At 45.8% G+C, this 21,527-nt stretch overlaps 1 protein-coding gene across 1 annotated transcript in view; it reads left to right on the top strand.

The window, feature by feature from the left end:
* The window catches only part of LOC139266131 (fibrous sheath-interacting protein 2-like), a 67,327-nt gene that overhangs the window by 15,685 nt on the left and 30,115 nt on the right, over positions 1-21,527 (top strand). Inside the window, exons 2-3 of the mRNA XM_070883977.1 lie at positions 13,238-13,363; positions 15,808-15,969. Coding sequence (XP_070740078.1) covers positions 13,238-13,363; positions 15,808-15,969 — 288 coding nt within the window. The remainder of the gene's footprint in view (positions 1-13,237; positions 13,364-15,807; positions 15,970-21,527) is intronic.

Raw genomic sequence — 21,527 nt, 5'->3', positions numbered from 1 at the left:
GTGGTGCGGGGGGGGGGTGGTGTTGGTGGGCGGGAGTGGGTTGGTGGGCGGGGGTGGGTTGGTGGGGGGGAGGTGGGTGGTGGGTTGGTGGGGAGGAGGGGGGTGGTGTGGTGTTGGGGTGGGGCCAATCGGGGCAGGTTGCCTGTGGTGGTAGCTGTGCTGCCCATTGACTGCTGTCCCTGCAGTGGGTATGCTCCCACTGGATGTGTGGGAACCCTTCCTGTGGCATCACATTAGTACCGGAAGCGCAGGCTACATGATCAGGTAGCCCGCTGGACCTGGGTGTTTCCCACGGGGGGTTACCTTTGGCATTGTCAGTATACATGGAGAATCCGGTTTCATTTCTCATTCTATCATTAGCATACATGATACATTGGCTCCGATCACAACTAGCCGACTCGACATTGTTATATCCCTTTACACTTTCACATTTGTCACTTACAACGCTTTCTTGTGTGCTATCAGTATCTCTGTACAGGGTTACATTTGGATACCTGCCTTTGTTGGTTACACTTATCATGTTAGCATTACTGGCATCACTGTTCAACAGTACAAACTTTTCACTTGCATTACGTTTTGAAACATTCGTTACATTTCTCCCATTAGCATTGCCGGCATCACCATTCAACAGTACATTTATATACCTGCAATCATGAGTTACACTTTTATCTAAAGTATCACCGTCATCACTGTGCCGAGAGTGGAATTGTCCCTTTAATTGTCTTGGGTTGCTGGTCTCCTTTAAAAGGGCCTTGCAATCCGGTTCGCCACTTGGTAACACGTGTTGATCCCTCAACGCTGCCCCTCGTAGTCTGGTCGTGGCCATCTTGATTCCAGATGCTTCGCCTTGTGGTGCAGGCGCCATCTTCATTCTCTCCACGAGGTAGGCTGCAGTGATCCTGCTGTCCCCAGGTTCTGCCACAGACGCCAGGAATCTACCTTCTGCACCGATCTTCTTCCCTCGGAGTCCTGCCACTGGAGCTCCGAAGGTGAGGGCTGGTCATTCTGGTTGGATCATCTCGCCGTTGAGTTGTGCAGTCCATGTCGTTGCCATGCAGTCGAGCTGGAGGTAGGATTTTCAGGTGCTGCGAAGGATCCAAGTTTGGGGCCGCGTAGGATGTCGATCGTATCGAGGATGAGGATGAACCCTCAGAGAAGAAATTTCTCCTCATCTCTGTTTTAAATGGGCAGCCCCTTATTCGAAGATCGTGCCCCCTAGTTCTAGTCTCCCCCATCAGTGGCAACATCCTCTCCACCTTGTCAAGCCCCCTCATAATCTTATACGTTTCGATAAGATCACCTCTCATTCTTCTGAATTCCAATGAGTGGAGGCCCAACCTACTCAACCTTTCCTCATAAGTCAACCCCCTCATCCCCGGAATCAACCTAGTGAACCTTCTCTGAACTGCCTCCAAAGCAAGTACATCCTTTCGTAAATATGGAAACCAAAATTGCACGCAATATTCCAGGTGTGGCCTCACCAATACCTTATATAGCTGTAGTAAGACTTCCCTGCTTTTATACTCATCCCCTTTGCAATAAAGGTCAAGATACCATCGGCCTTCCTGATCACTTGCTGTACCTGCTTACTATCCTTTTGTGTTTCATGCACAAGTACCCCCAGGTCCCGCTGTACTGCGGCACTTTGCAATTTTTCTCCATTTAAATAATAACTTGCTCTTTGATTTTTTTCTGTCAAAGTGCATGACCTCACTTTTTCCAACATTATATTCTATCTGCCAAATATTTGCCCACTCACTTAGCCTGTCTATGTCCTTTTGCAGATTTTATATGTCCTTCTCACACATTGTTTTTCCTCCCATGCAGGTCGGGGCCACGCTGGACATACTCTTGCCACACCTGGCATACTCTTTCTTTCCTGGTTATCACCCTTTTGCATTAATTAATCAGTTACCTTTGGTGTATTCTTTGCTCCATTGCACGCAAATCTCTGTACCACATGGCTGGAATACTGCAAAATACATGTCTTGTCCTGTTTAAAAGCCTCATTAGCTTGCTAACAATTGATTGAAAAACAATATGCAGATGCATTGTGATTTTCTCACTTGCAGAGCATGGCTTATAATAAATTCCAGCTCACAAAAATTGCTGTGATGAAAATATTCTGGTCCTGAGTGTGCATCAACAAGTTAGCGAGGAGGTTGGTTTGCATGTGTCCTGGATTGACTTTATTCACTAACATGAACCTTCAATGGCAGTCTGCAGATACTCAATGCTAGAATTTTTTTTATACCAATTGGCTATAGCCCAGTTTGAAGTGAGAATGGACAAAAAATGAAATTTACGAAATTGACGGCAGGAGATGGGTAGCATGAGTTTTTTTTACATAAAATTACATAGGATATACGGCACAGAAACAGTTTATTTGGCCCAACCAGTCCATACTGGCGTTTACGTTCCATCGAGCCTCCTCCCGCCTTTCCTCATCTAAATCTATCAGCATAAGCCTCTATTCCCTTTTCCCTCATATGCTTGTCTAGCCTTCCCTTAAATGCATCTATACTATTCACTTCAACCACTCTTGTGGTAGTGAGTGCCACATTCTCACCACTCTTTGGGTGAAGAAGTTTCTTCTGAATTCCCTTTGGATTTCTTGGTGACTATTTTATATTGATGGCCTCTACTTATGCTCTTCCCCATAAGTAGAAACATTCTCTCTGTATTCACTCTTATCAAAACCTTTCATAATTTTAAAGACCTCTATTAGGTCACCCCTCAGCCTTCATTTTTCAAAAGAAAAGAGATCCAGCCTGTTCATCCTTTCCTGATATGTATACCCTCATATTTATGGTATCATCCTCGTAAATCTTTGCAGCTAGGAAGTACTTTATAGTGAAGGTATTCTCCTTAAGCATTTGTTTCTATAATCAGAACTATTACACAAGGGCAGTACTAAGAAAATGTTGCATTTCTGGAAATGCCATCCTTTGGCTGAGATGTTAAACTGAGGCTCCATCTGCCAATTCCAGTGGATCAGATATGTAATTAAGATCCAATGGCACTATTTAAAAAGAGCAATGATTAATTAGTCATTCATGTCATTACTGGTTCCAGAACGGCACGCTGTATTTGCACAACAGTCATTGCACTTCAAGAAATGGATTCCCACCCATTCACAGTTCACAGAAAATCTATCCCTAAAAGTAACATTGTGTTAAGTCCTGACTCTAATGTACTGACTTACACGAGACACATGCTGAAGTCAAGGTCACTCAGGACCTGCACCTTTAATTCCAGCTCTCCAGTGCTGCACTTGCCTGAGACCTCCCTTTATATACCACAGTGGGACAGGTATGAAGTGTCTCCTGCAATTGCACCCCTGGTGGCAAAGTATGCTTATTGTTACAGGTCATATCCAGTTACAGTCATGTATAGCATGGTAAGATACAGTTAGCTAATGTAAAGTCTCTGTTTAAAAAAAGGGGGCAGACAAAAGGTAGGTAACTATAGGTTGATTAGTTTAACATCTGTAGTGGGGAAAATGCTTGAAGCTATCATTAAGGAAGAAATTGCGGGACCTCTAGATAGGAATAGTGCAATCAAGCAGACGCAACATGGATTCATGAAGGGGAAATCATGTTTGACTAATTTACTGGAATTCTTTGAGGATGTAACGAGCATGGTAGATAGAGGTGTGCCGATGGATGTGGTGTATTTGGATTTCCAAAAGGCATTCGATAAGGTGCCACACAAAAGGTTACTGCAGAAAATAAAGGTACGCAGAGTCAGAGGAAATGTATTAGCATGGGTAGAGAATTGGCTGGCTAACAGAAAGCAGAGAGTCGGGATAAATGGGTCCTTTTCGGGTTGGAAATCGGTGGTTAGTGGTGTGCCACAGGGATCGGTGCTGGGACCACAACTGTTTGCAATATACATAGATGACCTGGAAGAGGGGACGGAGTGTAGTGTAACAAAATTTGCAGATGACACAAAGATTAGTGGGAAAGCAGGTTGTGTAGAGGACACACAGAGGCTGCAAAGAGATTTAGATAGATTAAGCGAATGGGCTGAGGTTTGGCAGATGGAATACAATGTCGGAAAATGTGAGGTCATCCATCTTGGGGGGAAAAAAAAACAGTAAAAGGGAATATTATTTGAGTGGGGAGAAATTACAACATGCTGCGGTGCAGAGGGACCTGGGGGTCCTTGTGCATGAAACTCTTTTTGGAGTTCATCTGCAAAACAAAAAAACATTAAACGGTGCCACCCGACCTGGGTGACACTCCAGACATTTACAAGGCCCTTTTTTTTTCCCCCTTTTTTTTTTGTGTTTTTCTTTTTTTGTTTTTTTTTTTGGGCACTAAAATCACAATTTTCCCCAGTGCCCCCTATAAAAGGGAAGGGGGACACTAAAAGCACCGGCAATTAAAACAAATTAAACTTAAAAACGTAAAATCAAATAAAAATTTGGTTGCCGGGCGTGATGATGCACTCCAGTCCCTCCGGTGCCCACCTCTCGCGGAAGGCCGCGAGCGTACCGGTGGACACCGCGTGCTCCATCTCCAAGGACACCCTGGACCGGATGTAAGAGCGGAAGAGAGGCAGGCAGTCAGGTTGAATGACCCCCTCGACCGCCCGCTGCCTGGACCGGCTGATGGCATCCTTGTGCATGAATCCCAAAAAGTTAGTTTGCAGGTGCAGCAGGTAATCAGGAAGGCGAATGGAATGTTGGCCTTCATTGCGAGAGGGATGGAGTACAAAAGCAGGGAGGTCCTGCTGCAACTGTACAGGGTATTGGTGAGGCCGCACCTGGAGTACTGCGTGCAGTTTTGGTCACCTTACTTAAGGAAGGATATACTAGCTTTGGAGGGGGTACAGAGATGATTCACTAGGCTGATTCCGGAGATGAGGGGGTTACCTTATAGAAACATAGAAACATAGAAAATAGGTGCAGGAGCAGGCCATTCAGCCCTTCTAGCCTGCACCGCCATTCAATGAGTTCATGGCTGAACATGAAACTTCAGTACCCCCTTCCTGCTTTCACGCCATACCCCTTGATCCCCCGAGTAGTAAGGACTTCATCTAACTCCCTTTTGAATATATTTAGTGAATTGGCCTCAACTACTTCCTGTGGTAGAGAATTCCACAGGTTCACCACTCTCTGGGTGAAGAAGTTTCTCCTTATCTCGGTCCTAAATGGCTTACCCCTTATCCTTAGACTGTGACCCCTGGTTCTGGACTTCCCCAACATTGGGAACATTCTTCCTGCATCCAACCTGTCCAAACCCGTCAGAATTTTAAACGTTTCTATGAGGTCCCCTCTCACTCTTCTGAACTCCAGTGAATACAAGCCCAGTTGATCCAGTCTTTCTTGATAGGTCAGTCCCACCATCCCGGGAATCAGTCTGGTGAATCTTCGCTGCACTCCCTCAATAGCAAGAATGTCCTTCCTCAAGTTAGGAGACAAAAACTGTACACAATACTCCAGGTGTGGCCTCACCAAGGCCCTGTACAACTGTAGCAACACCTCCCTGCCCCTGTACTCAAATCCCCTCGCTATGAAGGCCAACATGCCATTTGCTTTCTTAACCGCCTGCTGTACCTGCATGCCAACCTTCAATGACTGATGTACCATGACACCCAGGCCTCGTTGCACCTTCCCTTTTCCTAATCTATCACCATTCAGATAATAGTCTGTCTCTCTGTTTTTACCACCAAAGTGGATAACCTCACATTTATCCACATTATACTTCATCTGCCACGCATTTGCCCACTCACCTAACTTATCCAAGTCACTCTGTAGCCTCATAGCATCCTCCTCGCAGCTCACACTGCCACCCAACTTAGTGTCATCCGCAAATTTGGAGATACTACATTTAATCCCCTCGTCTAAATCATTAATGTACAATGTAAACAGCTGGGGCCCCAGCACAGAACCCTGCGGTACCCCACTGGTCACTGCCTGCCATTCCGAAAAGTACCCATTTACTCCTACTCTTTGCTTCCTGTCTGACAACCAGTTCTCAATCCACGTCAACACACTACCCCCAATCCCATGTGCTTTAACTTTGCACATTAATCTCCTGTGTGGGACCTTGTCGAAAGCTTTCTGAAAGTCCAAATATACCACATCAACTGGTACTCCTTTGTCCACTTTATTGGAAACATCCTCAAAAAATTCCAGAAGATTTGTCAAGCATGATCTCCCTTTCACAAATCCATGCTGACTTGGACCTATCATGTCACCATTTTCCAAATGCGCTGCTATGACATCCTTAATAATTGATTCCATCATTTTACCCACTACTGAGGTCAGGCTGACCGGTCTATAATTCCCTGCTTTCTCTCTCCCTCCTTTTTTAAAAAGTGGGGTTACATTGGCTACCCTCCACTCGATAGGAACTGATCCAGAGTCAATGGAATGTTGGAAAATGACTGTCAATGCATCCGCTATTTCCAAGGCCACCTCCTTATGTACTCTGGGATGCAGTCCATCAGGCCCTGGGGATTTATCGGCCTTCAATCCCATCAATTTCCCCAACACAATTTCCCGACTAATAAAGATTTCCCTCAGTTCCTCCTCCTTACTAGACCCTCTGACCACTTTTATATCCGGAAGGTTGTTTGTGTCCTCCTTAGTGAATACTGAACCAAAGTACTTGTTCAATTGGTCTGCCATTTCTTTGTTCCCCGTTATGACTTCCCCTGATTCTGACTGCAGGGGACCTACGTTTGTCTTTACTAATCTTTTTCCCTTTACATACCTATAGAAACTTTTGCAATCCGCCTTAATGTTCCCTGCAAGCTTCTTCTCGTACTCCATTTTCCCTGCCCTAATCAAACCCTTTGTCCTTCTCTGCTGAGTTCTAAATTTCTCCCAGTCCCCAGGTTCGCTGCTATTTCTGGCCAATGTGTATGCCATTTCCTTGGCTTTAATACTATCCCTGATTTCCCTAGATAGCCACGGTTGAGCCACCTTCCCTTTTTTATTTTTATGCCAGACAGGAATGTACAATTGTTGTAGTTCATCCATGCGGTCTCTAAATGTCTGCCATTGCCCATCCACAGTCAACCCCTTAAGTATCATTAGCCAATCTATCTTAGCCAATTCATGCCTCATACCTTCAAAGTTACCCTTCTTTAAGTTCTGGATCATGGTCTCTGAATTAACTGTTTCATTCTCCATCCTAATGCAGAATTCCACCATATTATGGTCACTCTTCCCCAAGGGGCCTCGCACAATGAGATTGCTAATTAATCCTCTCTCATTACACAACACCCAGTCTAAGATGGCCTCCCCCCTAGTTGGTTCCTCGACAGATTGGTCTAGAAAACCATCCCTTATACACTCCAGGAAATCCTCCTCCACCGTATTGCTTCCAGTTTGGCTAGCCCAATCTATGTGCATATTAAAGTCACCCATTATAACTGCTGCACCTTTATTGCATGCACTCCTAATTTCCTGTTTGATGCCCTCCCCAACATCACTACTACTGTTTGGAGGTCTGTACACAACTCCCACTAACGATTTTTGCCCTTTGGTGTTCTGCAGCTCTACCCATATAGATTCCACATCATCCAAGCTAATGTCTTTCCTAACTATTGCATTAATCTCCTCCTTAACCAGCAATGCTACCCCACCTCCTTTTCCTTTTATTCTATCCTTCCTGAATGTTGAATACCCCTGGATGTTGAGTTCCCAGCCCTGATCATCCTGGAGCCACGTCTCTGTAATCCCAATCACATCATATTTGTTAACATCTATTTGCACAGTTAATTCATCCACCTTATTGCGGATACTCCTTGCATTAAGACACAAAGCCTTCAGGCTTGCTTTTTTAACACCCTTTGTCCTTCTAGAATTTTGCTGTACAGTGGCCCTTTTTGTACTTTGCCTTGGGTTTCTCTGCCCTCCACTTTTCCTCATCTCCTTTCTGTCTTTTGCTTTTGCCTCATTTTTGTCTCCCTCTGTCTCCCTGCATAGGTTCCCATCCCCCTGCAATATTAGTTTAACTCCTCCCCAACAGCACTAGCAAACACTCCCCCTAGGACATTGGTTCCGGTCCTGCCCAGGTGCAGACCGTCCGGTTTGTACTGGTCCCACCTCCCCCAGAACCGGTTCCAATGCCCCAGGAATTTGAATCCCTCCCTGCTGCACCACTGCTCAAGCCATGTATTCATCTGCGCTATCCTGCAATTCCTACTCTGACTAGCACGTGGCACTGGTAGCAATCCCGAGATTACTACCTTTGAGGTCCTACTTTTTAATTTAGCTCCTAGCTCCTTAAATTCTTTTCGTAGGACCTCATCCCTTTTTCTACCTATGTCGTTGGTACCAATGTGCACCACGACAACTGGCTGTTCTCCCTCCCATTTCAGAATGTCCTGCACCCGCTCCGAGACATCCTTGACCCTTGCACCAGGGAGGCAACATACCATCCTGGAGTCTCGGTTGCGTCCGCAGAAACGCCTATCTATTCCCCTCACCATCGAATCCCCTATCACTATCGTGCTCCTACTCTTTTTCCTGCCCTCCTTTGCAGCAGAGCCACCTACGGTGCCATGAACTTGGCTGCTGCTGCCCTCCCCTGATGAGTCATCCTCCCCAACAGTACTCAAAGCAGTGTATCTGTTTTGCAGGGGGATGACCATAGGGGACCCCTGCACTATCTTTCTTGCACTGCTCTTGCTGCTGGTCTTCCATTCCCTATCTGGCTGTGGACCCTTCTCCTGCGGTAAGACCAACTCACTACACGTGATAATCACGTCATTCTCAGCATCGTGGATGCTCCAGAGTGAATCCACCCTCAGCTCCAATTCCGCAACGCGGACCGTCAAGAGCTCGAGGCGGATACACTTCCCACACACGTAGCGCCCAGGGACACCGGAAGTGTCCCTGAGTTCCCACATGGTACAGGAGGAGCATATCACATGGCCGGGCTCTCCTGCCATGCCTTAACCTTAGATACACTTAAATTGGTAATAACAATGTTACAGTTCACTTACTGATATAAAAAAAGAGAAGAAAAGCTACTCACCAATCACCAGCCAATCACTTACCCCATTGGCTGTGACGTCACTTTTTGATTACTTTCTACTTCTATTTTGCTTTCTCTCCCGCTGTAGCTGCCTTTTGATAGGCTGCTCCCGCGTCTCACCAACTGCTGCTGGCTCTCGATCTCCCGCTGGGCCTTTTGATAGGCTGCTCCCGCGTCTCACCAACTGCCGCTGGCTCTCGATCTCCCGCTGGGCCTTTTATAGGCTGCTCCCCTCTCACCAACTGCCGCTGGCTCTCGATCTCCTGCTGGGCCTTTTATAGGCTGCTCCCGCGTCTCGCGCGTCTCACCAACTGCCGCTGGCTCTCGATCTCCCGCTGGGCCTTTTGATAGGCTGCTCCCGCGTCTCACCAACTGCTGCTGGCTCTCGATCTCCCGCTGGGCCTTTTGATAGGCTGCTCCCGCGTCTCACCAACTGCTGCTGGCTCTCGATCTCCCGCTGGGCCTTTGATAGGTCGCTCCCCTCTCACCAACTGCCGCTGGCTCTCCAGCTGGGCCTTTTATAGGCCGCTCCCCTCTCACCAACTGCCGCTGGCTCTCGATCTCCCGCTGGGCCTTTTATAGGTCGCTCCCCTCTCACCAATGATGATAGATTGAGTAGACTGGGTCTTTACTCGGAGTTCAGAAGGATGAGGGGTGATCTTATAGAAACATTTAAAATAATGAAAGGGATAGACAAGATAGAGGCAGAGAGGTTGTTTCCACTGGTTGGGGAGACTAGAACTAGGGAGCACAGCCTCAAAATACGGGGGAGCCAATTTAAAACCGAGTTGAGAAGGAATTTCTTCTCCCAGAGGGTTGTGAATCTGTGGAATTCTCTGGCCAAGGAAGCAGTTGAGGCTAGCTCATTGAATGTATTCAAATTACAGATAGATAGATTTTTAACCAATAAGGGAATTAAGGGTTACGGGGAGTGGGCGGGTAAATGGAGCTGAGTCCATGGCCAGATCAGCCATGATCTTGTTGAATGGCGGAGCAGGCTCGAGGGGCTAGATTGCCTACTCCTGTTCCTAATTCTTATGTTCTTATATACAGTAATGTGAGATACATGACACCACCCTCCCCCAAGGTCTTATTGCCTTTATAGATTCAGTCTCTCAGGTGGTCTGCGCTTTCGCATGGAGCGTCTTCGTTGTGGTTCAGTCGTTTGCCTTGGTGCCTGTTTTTCGTTCAGTGTGATTGCTGGTATCTCGCCTGGACTGTCTGTTTCGTTCGGTGTGATTGCTGGTATCTCGCCTGGGCTGTCTGTTGAGGCTGCCCTTTCCTCAGGTTGTTCCACCTGTCTGTCCACCAGGTGTGGTGTGGTGTGAGTTCCACATTGCAGTCTGCCTCTGGTTCTTCAGTGTTATCAGTGAATCTACTTTTTACTTGGTCTACATGCCTCCGGCAGGTTTGGCCATTGTCCATTTGTACAACCAGTAGCCTGTTTCCCTCTTTGTTACTGTCCCTGCAAACCATTTGAGACCCCGGCCATAGTTTAGCACAAACACTTTGTCCCCTATCTCATTCCACCTCCCCCTCGAATGTCGGTCATTGTACTCAGTTAGCTTTTGATGCTTAGCCTCAATAATTTCATGCATGTCTGGGAGGATTAACGAGAGCCTGGTCTTTAAGGTTCGTTTCATCAATAGTTGCGCGGGGGGATCCCCAGTCAACGAATGCAGATGAGATTTGTATGCCAGCAGCAGTCGCGACAGGCGGCTCTGCAGCATGGGACCTTGGATTCTGAGCATGCCTTGTTTAATGATCTGCACTGCTCGCTCCGGCCGGCCATTGGAGGCCGGCTTGAAAGGTGCCGTCTTAACGTGATTTATACCGTGGTCAACTATAAAATCGTGAAATTCTGCGCTGGTGAAGCACGGACCATTATCACTGACCAATATGTCAGGAATGCTGTGCATTACAAACATGGTTCTAAGGCTCTCCACAGTGGTGGAGGTGGTGCATGAGTTGAAAATGGTGCAATTGATCCATTTTGAAAATGCATCAACGACTACGAGGAACATTTTGCCCATGAATGGGCCCGCGACCACGGTTTGGTGGGGCAGGGGCTTAGGGGGGCCTCCCTGGGGGCATTACTGAGTTGGGCACAAATGGTGCACCGACGGACGCAGAGCTCCAGGTCCGCGTCAATGCCAGGCCACCAGACATGAGATCTGACTATGGCCTTCATAAGGACGATCCCCGGGTGCTCGCGATGGAGCTCCCGGACAAACGCCTCCCTGCCTCGTAAGGGCATAACTACTCGGCTGCCCCACATCAGGCAGTCTGCCTGTAGTGAGAGTTCATGCATGCACCTATGGAAGGGTTTAACCTCCTCTGGGCAGGCATCGCGAGCCTCTGCCCAGTCACTGGTTAAAACGCATCTTTTAACTTGAGACAACGTGGGGTTGCTGGTCGTCCAGTCACTGAATTGGCGAGCTGTCATGGGCGAACCTGTGGATTCAAAGGCATTGATTGCCATGACCATCTCACAGTCCTGTTCGTCGGACCCTTCTGTGGTCGCCAGGGGTAGCCTGCTAAGCGCGACGGCACAATTGTCTGTGCCTGGCCTGTGCCTTATCATGTAGTCGTAAGCTGCCAGCATGAGTGCCCATGGCTGAATGCGCGCCGAGGCGTTGGCGTTGATTGCCTTGCACTCGGATAGTAGGGACGTGAGGGGTTTGTGGTCGGTTTCTAACGCAAACTTAGCCCTGAAAAGGTATTGGTGCATCTTTTTGACACCGTACACGCACGCGAGCGCCTCCTTCTCAACCATACCTTACCTGCACTCTGCCCGCGAAAGTGACCTGGAGGCATAACAACGGGCTGCAATTTACCCGCATCATTGACGTGCTGTAAAACGCACCCGACCCCGTACGCTGACGCATCACACGTAAGGACTAACTTTTTACCTGGGTCAAAAAAGGCTAAAACACTGTTGGAACAGAGAAGGTTGCGTGCCTTATTGAAGGCGCGTTCTTGGGCATCCCCCCAAAACCAATCGCGCCCCTTCCTGAGTAGCATGTGGAGAGGTTCCGGCAGTGTGCTCAATTTCTGCATATAGTTCCCAAAGTAATTGAGTAGCCCGAGAAAGGCGCGCCGTTCTGAGACATTCCGGGGCCTGGGTGCCAGGCGAATCGCTTCGGTTTTGGATTCGGTTGGGCGGATTCCATCAGCAGCAATCCTTCTGCCCAAAAATTCAACCTCAGGCGCGAGAAACAGACACTTGGATTTCTTAACTCTTAGGCCTACCCGATCCAATGGACTTAGTAATTCCTCAAGATTGCAGTATTCAGCATTTAGGAAGGATAGACAGAAAGGGAAAAGGAGGCGGGGTGGTGTTGCTGGTTAAAGAGGAAATTAATGCAATTGTAAGGAAGGACATTAGCTTGGATGATGTGGAATTGGTATGGGTGGAGCTACGGAATACCAAAGTCATCAAACAACATCAAAAAACAAATAAAAGATGTGTGCAATAAAGGTACAGCAGTAATCATGGGTGACTTTAATCTACATATTGATTGGGCTAACCTAACTGGTAGCAATGCGGTGGAGGAGGATTTGCTGGAGTGTATTAGGGATGGATTTCTAGACCAATATGTCGAGGAACCAACCAGAGAGCTGGCCATCTTAGACTGGGTGATGTGTAATGAGAAGGGCCTAATTAGCAATCTTGTTGTGCTTGGGGAATAGTGACCATAATATGGTAGAATTGTTTATTAAGATGGAGAGTGACAAAGTTAATTCAGAAACTAGGGTCCTGAACTTAAAGAAAGGTAACTTTGATGGTATTCCAGCTCTCCAGTCCTGCACTTGCCTGAGACCTCCCTTTATATACCACAGTGGGACAGGTATGGAGTGCACCCCTGGTGGTAAGGTATGCTTATTGTTACAGGTCATATCTAATTACAGTCATGTATAGCATGGTAAGATACAGTTATATACAGTAATGTGAGATACATGACACATTGTGTGAAGCATTTTCAGACATTTCAACTTGATGATAGACTGTGTTAATGCAATACTAAAAAAAAATCCCGAGGCAACTACAGTACAAGTGGCAAGTGCAGCTGTTACAATGATCATCTGTGCAACTCATGATTGTGTTGTTTATGAATTACAGTGAAATATAAGGAAGGTTTTACACAGTTACACCTGTGGTTTATAAAAGTTGGTGAACTGTGAAATCCATGGGTACAAATTCACCTTATCCACCAATGTTTTTTTTTGATCTACAGTGTATGAGCAGTAAAGCTATTGTTGGAGCAGGGTCCCGACAACTTCTGAATTTGCCGCTGGGGGCCAAGTTACCCTTGCTTCCAGGTAGTGGAGTTTTGCTGTATACAACAACTCTGGGTGAAAAGGTAAATTATTGAAACAAAAATCTAATTCCTTCTCCCAGAAGTTGTTAAGGTTAAAATCCTGGGATGAATAACGAGGATGAACTATTCTGCCTCTTTGTAATTAATCTTTACATCAATTTAATGCAGCAGCTGTACTCTTTTCATTTATAACTGTGATGAAAATTAAACTTACAAACTCAGTCTCTTAGCATACAGACCAAAAGCTGCCAGGTTTGATTCCCAGCCTATGTTCAGTTAGTGATCTCAGCCAGGGGCCATAGGGGTGATACAACTGACCTTATTGATACTATGACAATGACCTCATTCTAAACTGAAAGTTGATATTAAAAAATTCCATTCTAGAACAGCTCCTCGGTGTAAAGCAGAGAAAAAAGGTGGAGCCTTGTAATGCTGAGTCTCCCTCCCCCTCCACCCTTTGTGTTCCCCTGGGATTTTTTGGACTTCCTCTGAGATGGGGTCGGGGGAATTCGAGCAGGTACAAGCATAGGGCACCTATACAAATGAGGTAGGAGGGATGTTATGGACAAATGGACTGTATGTAGGCTTGCACCATCACCGTTCGGATCGGAGGATTTGAGAAGAGAAAGGCAGCAAGAAAATGAAGACAGGATAAAGGCAAATAGCATTTTTGTACAGATATCTTGTACGATGTTCATGGCTGGAGGCTTTATGGCTGCTGTTTTTGCCCTGCAATTGCTGCCACTAGGGATTCAATCCTCATTTCCAGGAGCAAGGCCCTGCCAAATCATTATCTGGTACCTGGGATACCAAGGCAGATGGGGTCAGGTCAGATGGAGGGGATGAATTGGAAGATTTGTCCAATGTCTGCGTTAAAATGGTCCTTATTTTGGAATAATGGTTGCTACCAATGCAATAATTCAATTCTACAATAAAAGTTAATACCATTACAGTTGGACCCATATAGAATTAAAGTTAATGATGAAAATATAGAATTAAGATGATTGTAATTTAAAACAATGTTAATCTCTTTTTTTTTAAAAAGAGCTTGCATCTGTTCTTTTTGAAAACCAACTCCTTTCAGCTCATGGGGTGGGAGGTGGTGGTGGTTGGGTTAATAGATCAATTGTTTGTTGACTGCACAACCATTTGCTTTTTTTCAGACACAGTGCATCAATTGACTGAAGTACTTGATAACTGAAAATTAAGTTAGCATATTATTTTCCATTCTTCTGTGAAGGATTGTAGAGGAGATTGTGTTGAATAAAGAAATATATATCATTTTTAATTTGGAAGTGATAATGGAAGTTTAAATTGTGGATTTTATAATTGAGGTCACATGATGATGCCATTATCAAACTCAAGGAATTGTATGCTGTAATTTTTTTCTCATGAATACTAAAATTACAAGTTAACTCCTGATATTTTCTAAGTTATTTAAATGTTAATTTTAAAATGAACCAAGCCTGTAGTCTCATTGCTGTAAAAGTGAAATGAGTTTTAAAAGTTTCAAATCGCTCATAATTTGTGGAGGGTTCAAGGCACAAAACAACTTTAATTAATTTGACACTAAATTAGAGATCTCACACTGACAGGCCAAAGGGATGAGTGGTGTGAGAAGTGGAATATGTTACACTGCTGCAGCACAGGTTCGACTTAAGAACTGTTACCGGAGCTGAATGGAGGAGAACTTTTCTGCATTTAATCCATGAGAGTATTCAGTGTAGATCCTGGTTTCATTTTGGTTTACAATATAGTCTATTTTGGTGCATATATACCATTAAAAATAAATACAGCTCTATATACTTATAGATGCGTTATCAATCTACCTCCATCTTTTCAATTTTAAATATCTCTCAACATTTCCCCACCATTGATAGCCCTGGATGTAGGAAAATGTTGCCTTGGTTAGTGACTTTAATTAATTGAAGCATAGAGTGGGGCTCATATGGCTCATTCCTGAGACAATCCCTTTTGTCCTTGACTGCCCTGTGCTTGAGTACACTGGCCACTTACAGTAGAGGGAGCCAGAAGCCATGATTCTCCTGCTGGTTTGTTCTTGCTGGGAGATCTGTGGTTCCTTTGGTGAAATGCCCAAGAAGGTACCTGGGGGTATTTGCTGAATTTCTGCTCTATCCTGCTGACTCTGTACCTCTATGCAATAGCAGTCTCGAGTTTAAATTGCTTTACATCCCAATGGCAGTATTGCTATAACTCCTGTTGGCTAATCTAGCCTCAAAGAGTTCACCTGTGCCTGTAATTTGTGATTATAACAGGTTGTCACAGGAACATCAAAAATCCACTGGGTCCGATATAATGCCACAGACAACAACAATAGCAACAACTTGTATTTATATAGCACCTTTAACGTAGTAAAACGTCCCAAGGCGCTTCACAGACACAGCTTAAAACAAGGAATTTTGCACATTGTTTTGTCTCTCCGAAAATAAATTGCCTCAGAACTATTACGAATGATTTCATTTCAGCTTCACCAGCCATCTAGTGAGTTCAACCTCACAGACCCCAATTTGCACCTGTTGAAACTGAACTACAAAAGCCTTCATGATCCATATTTGAGTGGATACTACAGACGTAAAGACATCCTGAAAAAGTTAAGAAATCAGGGACTTATCACAGAAAATAACAAGGTAATATAGTGCCAGTAAAGTCATCTTTATTTTGAATCCTAGTTTATTTTTTCAAATGGTACTTAACGGGAAAATGACAGATTTGAAAATTTGCACAGTGTAACATGATCTGTGCTGGGTGTCAAATGTTCACTTTTATATTGGACTTTAGGTGGGGACTGGGGAGATGGGGTAATGCGATAATAAGTGATACATAAAGCATTCATTAAATTGAAGTGTCTGATAACATTTTATGAACCGTTAAGTACTTTTTACCACTGTTTATATTAATTGTTTTTCGTTCATGGGATGTGGTGTCACTGGCAAGGCCAACATTTATTGCCCATCCCAATTGCCCTTGAGAAGGTGGTGGTGAGCTGGCTTGTTGAATTGCTGCAGTCTGTCAGATGAAGTTACTCCCACAGTGCTGTTAGTTATTTTGGGCTCAAATTTCCCCAGGAGTTGCCCCGCTTTTTTTTGGAGCAAGTAGCTTTTTTTGGACTAACTTTAAAAATCGCAAATTTCCCCATTTAAGTTGCTCTAGTGTAAGTCAGTTAGTTAGGTTTTTTTTAGTTTTGTTTTTTTTCTCCAAAAGGGGGTGTGACCAACCACTTACGCCTGTTTTGGCCATAGAAGAAAATTTGGCCAGCTGAAAGTTATTCCAAACAAACTTTGGCCAGTTGTAGGCACAGAAAAACCTTACCTACATTGAAGAAATCAGCGCAGGTAGCCAGAGATAGGGGGGTGGGTGGGTGGGGGAGTGGGAAGGTGAGTTAGAGGATTCCAAAGCTCTCAAGACCTTCAACATCAGCACAACAATACAACATCTTCAGCACAACAGCTGCATAACATCACCACAAATAAATGAAAGATAAATCAGCTACAGAAAATAGAGCAGTCCTACCTTGCCAACTGCAAAACACACTGGCTAGCCCTCCCGCCAGGGCTAGGGGCGGCAGGCACGCATGACTAGGGGTGAGGGATTTTTACTTTTTACAGTTGACCCTAAATGTTGCGTGGTTCTAATAGAGAATGATTCAGTTTTGATGCAAAATATCTTTTATTGTGCACTTCAACAATGCAAACAACAGCCACAGCAGGAAAGAAAGTCTGCACCCATTCCACACCCACATCTCGGGGAAAATGCATTTCCTTATAGGGTCGGTGACGGTTGGGTGGGTTGGGGGCCCGGCTTGGGTCTGACCGGTGGCTGGTGCGTGAAGTGAAGTGGGAGTGAAATTTGAGTCTCCAGCCTTTGTGCCCTTATTGCAGAAGCTAGCTCCCTCATGGCATCTGCCATCATCTGCACATCCTCTGAAATGCCCACCCTGACTTCCCATCTTAGTGCAGAGATTTCACCCGATAGTGTGGCGACCTCATCACGCACCCCACTGACGGCCGCCACGAGTGATCTTGTGAGGGCATTTGTCTCCTCACCCAATGAAAAAACCTGATTTACTTCTGCTGAGGGCTGCCTCTCAGGAGGGACTGGTCAGCTTCTCCTTCCCCTACCTAGTGGCACCCCTCCAGTGTGCGGCGCAGGCTGGGACGGTGGGGCACTGGAAGTGCCAAGATGCATTTCCCGACCGCCACTCGGACCCGTGACCTCTGAAGGTGTGAACCCATGGAAGGTTGCCGAGAAGCTAATGGAGGGTTCTGGCAGTGTGATGCCCTGTGATATGTCCTGATCAATATTGCGGTCAGCATTCTCCTGAACACACATTTCCATGGACCCCTCCTTCCCTCACCCGCCTTGGTCTGGAGCACATGCATCTGGATCCTCAGGATCTTGAGGTGTGTCGTCGTCTTCTGCAAAAGACAACACAACAGTCAAATGGTTAGCAGCACCTGAGGGGGCAGGATGGGTGGCATGAGTAGTCTCACGCAGAGCAGGCCAGTCAGCAGGTTGATTTGAAGGACCACTATGCATTTTAATGATTCGCCCTCACCCTCGCGTGTGGGTCCAGCTTCTGCAGAGCTTATTCTTTTTCTGCCAGTGCGAGTCAGCAAGGCAGCAACCCTCTGTTCCAAGGGTTTCAGTTGGTGCAGATTTGGTGGACCTCCTCCTGTTCTAGTTCTGTCCCTCTTGTGGGCCAATTTCTTCTGCAAAGATGAAAATATAAATTGTCAGACATGGTGCTCTTCTGATGGGTGGGACACATACAGATGCTCACATTTTCCTCTGCAATTCAATTTAAAGATGAAGGTATTACTTACACATTATTTGACCAATGTCCTGCCATTTCTTCTTGCGATGGCTTCCAGATCTTGCAGTGTTGACCCCAGCGGAGTATTCTTCTGCAACTGGGTTCCATCTTCTCATTTCCTTGGGTGAAACTTTTGACGGACACACTCTTGCTGATATCCAGCTCCAGCCATTTTTCCCCAATAACCGTTACTAATTTCTCCATTTCCTCATGGAGGAAATTCTTGGTTCTTCTTGCATGCTCTTGCACCATTCGTCTATTGGACTCAAACACAGGTAATGTTCAAAGATCACACTTACACCTCTCTTACACCTATCCAGCACTCCTTTCCACTCCCTCAGCCACACAAAAATCAATATTCAGACCTCACCTTTATATATGCTCCATAGTCACTTATTCTGAGGACGCTCTCTCTTTAATTGACCAATTGCCAAGCTTCCTGTTAAACTGCGCATGCGCGCAGACTGAAGCGCCCATTGCGCATGCGCGCACACTGAAACGGTCATGCGTGCCCCTGCCGGCACTGCATGACATGCTGGACCCAAGCCCAGCCCCCCTCAGTGCGGCCGAAGCTCTGTCCCCACCCCCCCCCCCCCGCACACTCTGCTGCGCGACCGCCGATGGATCCGGACGACGAGGGAGCGGCCAAATTACAAGGTAGATTTTTGGCGCTTTTTCTCCTCCAGGAAGTCTGCGCACCACATCGAGATACGCCGCTCTAAGCGACAGGGGAAATTTGGGGTCAGAGTTCCGGGATTCTGACCCAGTGAAGATGAAGGAACAGCGATATATTTCCATGTTAGGATGGTGTGTAATTGGAGGGGATCTTGCAGGTGGCGGTGTTCCCATGTGTCTGCTGTCTTTGTCCTTCTAGGTGGTAGAGGTCGCGGTCTTGGGTGGTGCTGTTGAAGAAGCTTTGGCGCGTTGCTGCAGTACATCTTATGGATGGTACCGTAGCCACTGTGCACCAGTGGTGGAGGGAGTGAATTTTTAAGGTGGTGGATGGGGTGGCAATCAAGCGGGCTGCTATGTCCTAGAAACTTAGAAACATAGAAAATAGGTGCAAGAGTAGGCCATTCGGCTCTTCGAGCCTGCACCACCATTCAATAAGTTCATGGCTAATCATTCCCTCAGTACCCCTTTCCTGCTTTCTCTCCATACCCCTTGATCGCCTTAGCCGTAAGGGCCATATCTAACTCCCTCTTGAATAAATCCAATGAACTGGCATCAACAACTCTCTGCGGCAGGGAATTCCACAGGTTAACAACTCTCTGAGTGAAGAAGTTTCTCCTCATCTCAGTCCTAAATGGCCTACCCCTTATCCTAAGACTATGTCCCCTGGTTCTAGACTTCCCCAACATTGGGAACATTCTTCCCGCATCTAACCTGTCCAGTCCTGTCAAAATCTTATACATTTCTATGAGATCCCTTCTCATCCTTCTAAACTCCAGTGAATAAAGGTCAAGTTGATCCAGTCTCTCCTCATATGACAGTCTAGCCATCCCTGGAATTAGTCTGGTGAACCTTCGCTGCACTCCTGGAAGGTGTCGAGCTTCCTGAGTGTTGTTGGAGCTGCACTCATCCAGGCAAGTGGAGAGTATTCCATTACACTCATGACTTGTGCCTTGTAGATGGTGGAAAGGCTTTGGGGAGTCAGGAGGTGAGACACTTACTGCAGAATACCCAGCCTCTGACCTGCTCTTGTAGCCACAGTATTTATGTGGCTGGTCCAGTTAAGTTTCTGGTGACCCCCAGGATGTTGATGGTGAGGGATTCAGTGATGGTAATGCCGTTGAATGTCAAGGGGAGGTGTCTAGACTCTGTCTTGTTGAAGATGGTCATTGCCTGGCACTTGTTACTTGCCACTTATCAGCCCAAGCCTGAATGTTGTCCAGGTCTTACTGCATACGGGTATGGACTACTTCATTATCTGCAGAGTTGCAAATGGAACTGAACACTGTTCAATCATCAGTGAACATCCCCACCTCTGATCTTATGATGGAGGGAAGGTCATCGATGAAGCAGTTGAAGATAGTTGGGCCGAGGACACTTCCCTGAGGAACTCCTGCAGTGATATCCTGGGGCTGAGATGTTTGGCTTGCAACAATCATAACCAACTTCCTTTGTGCTAGGTACGAGAGTTTTCCACCTGCTTCCCATTGACTTCAATTTTACTAGGGCTCCTTGATGCTACACTTGTCAAATTTTGCCTTGATGTCAGGGGCAGTCACTCCATCCTCACCTCTGGAATTCAGCTCTTTTGTGCATATTTAGACCAACGCTGCAATGAGGTTTGGAGCGGAATAATCCTGGCAGAATCCAAACTGAGCATTAGTGACTAAGTGCCAACAGACTGCACTGTCGACGACACTTTCCATCACTTTGCTGATGGTTGAGAGTACACTGATGGGGCAGTAATTGGCCCGATTGGATTAGTCCTGCTTTTTGTGGATAGAACGTACATGGGCAGTTTTCCACATTGTTGGGTAGATGCCAGTGTTGTAGGTGTACTGGAACAGCTTGGCTAAAGGCACCAAGTGTCGTGATGTGCAATTGTAATTGTTGGATATGAAGGTCATTAAAAGAAAGAACATGCATTTATATTGCATCTTTCATGACCTTAAGACATCCCAAAGTACTTTACAGCCAGTTAAGTACTTTTGTTGTAATGTAGGAAATGCAGCAGCCAATATGCGCACAGCAAGGTCCCACAAACAGCAACATAGGTCGCTGTGACTATGTTAGTAATGCAGAGCCTGTACTAATGATCTGGAGATGTGAATTTAAATCCCACCATGGCAGCTCGGGAATTTAAGTTCAGTTAATTGAATGAATCTGGAATTATAAAGCTCATATCAGTAATGGTGACAGTGAAACTACAGGATTGCCCATCTGGTTCCTCTCTGGAAGGAAACCTGCCGTCCTTACCCGATCTGGCCGACGTGACTCCAGATCCACAGATTGAGGTTGACTCAAAATTGCCCTCTGAAATTGCCTAGCAAGCCATTTAGTTGCATAAAACCACTACAAAGAAATATCAAGAAGGTGGCTCACCAATACCCTCAAGGGAAATTAGGGATGGGCAATAAATGCTGGCTGTGCCAGTGACATCCATATCTCATGAATGATTAAAAAAAAAATAATGACCAGATAATCTGTTTTAATGATGTTGGTTGAGGGATAAATATTGACCAGGATAATAAAAGTTTACATGACTGAAGGCTTATGTCAACATCTGACTGCTGTAACAATAATACCAAAGTGTTTCTTTTTATTGTTTCACTTTTTTTAAACTGATAAGGTGAAAAACCAAGATCCAGAGAGACATCACCAACATCAAAAAGTGAACAAATAATGTAAATCAGGTGATAG

Source organism: Pristiophorus japonicus, chromosome 6 (assembly GCF_044704955.1).
Source record: "Pristiophorus japonicus isolate sPriJap1 chromosome 6, sPriJap1.hap1, whole genome shotgun sequence".
NCBI lineage: Eukaryota > Metazoa > Chordata > Chondrichthyes > Pristiophoridae > Pristiophorus > Pristiophorus japonicus.
The sequence above is the reverse complement of the archived record's forward strand: the minus strand, read 5'-3'. Positions and strand labels throughout refer to the sequence as shown.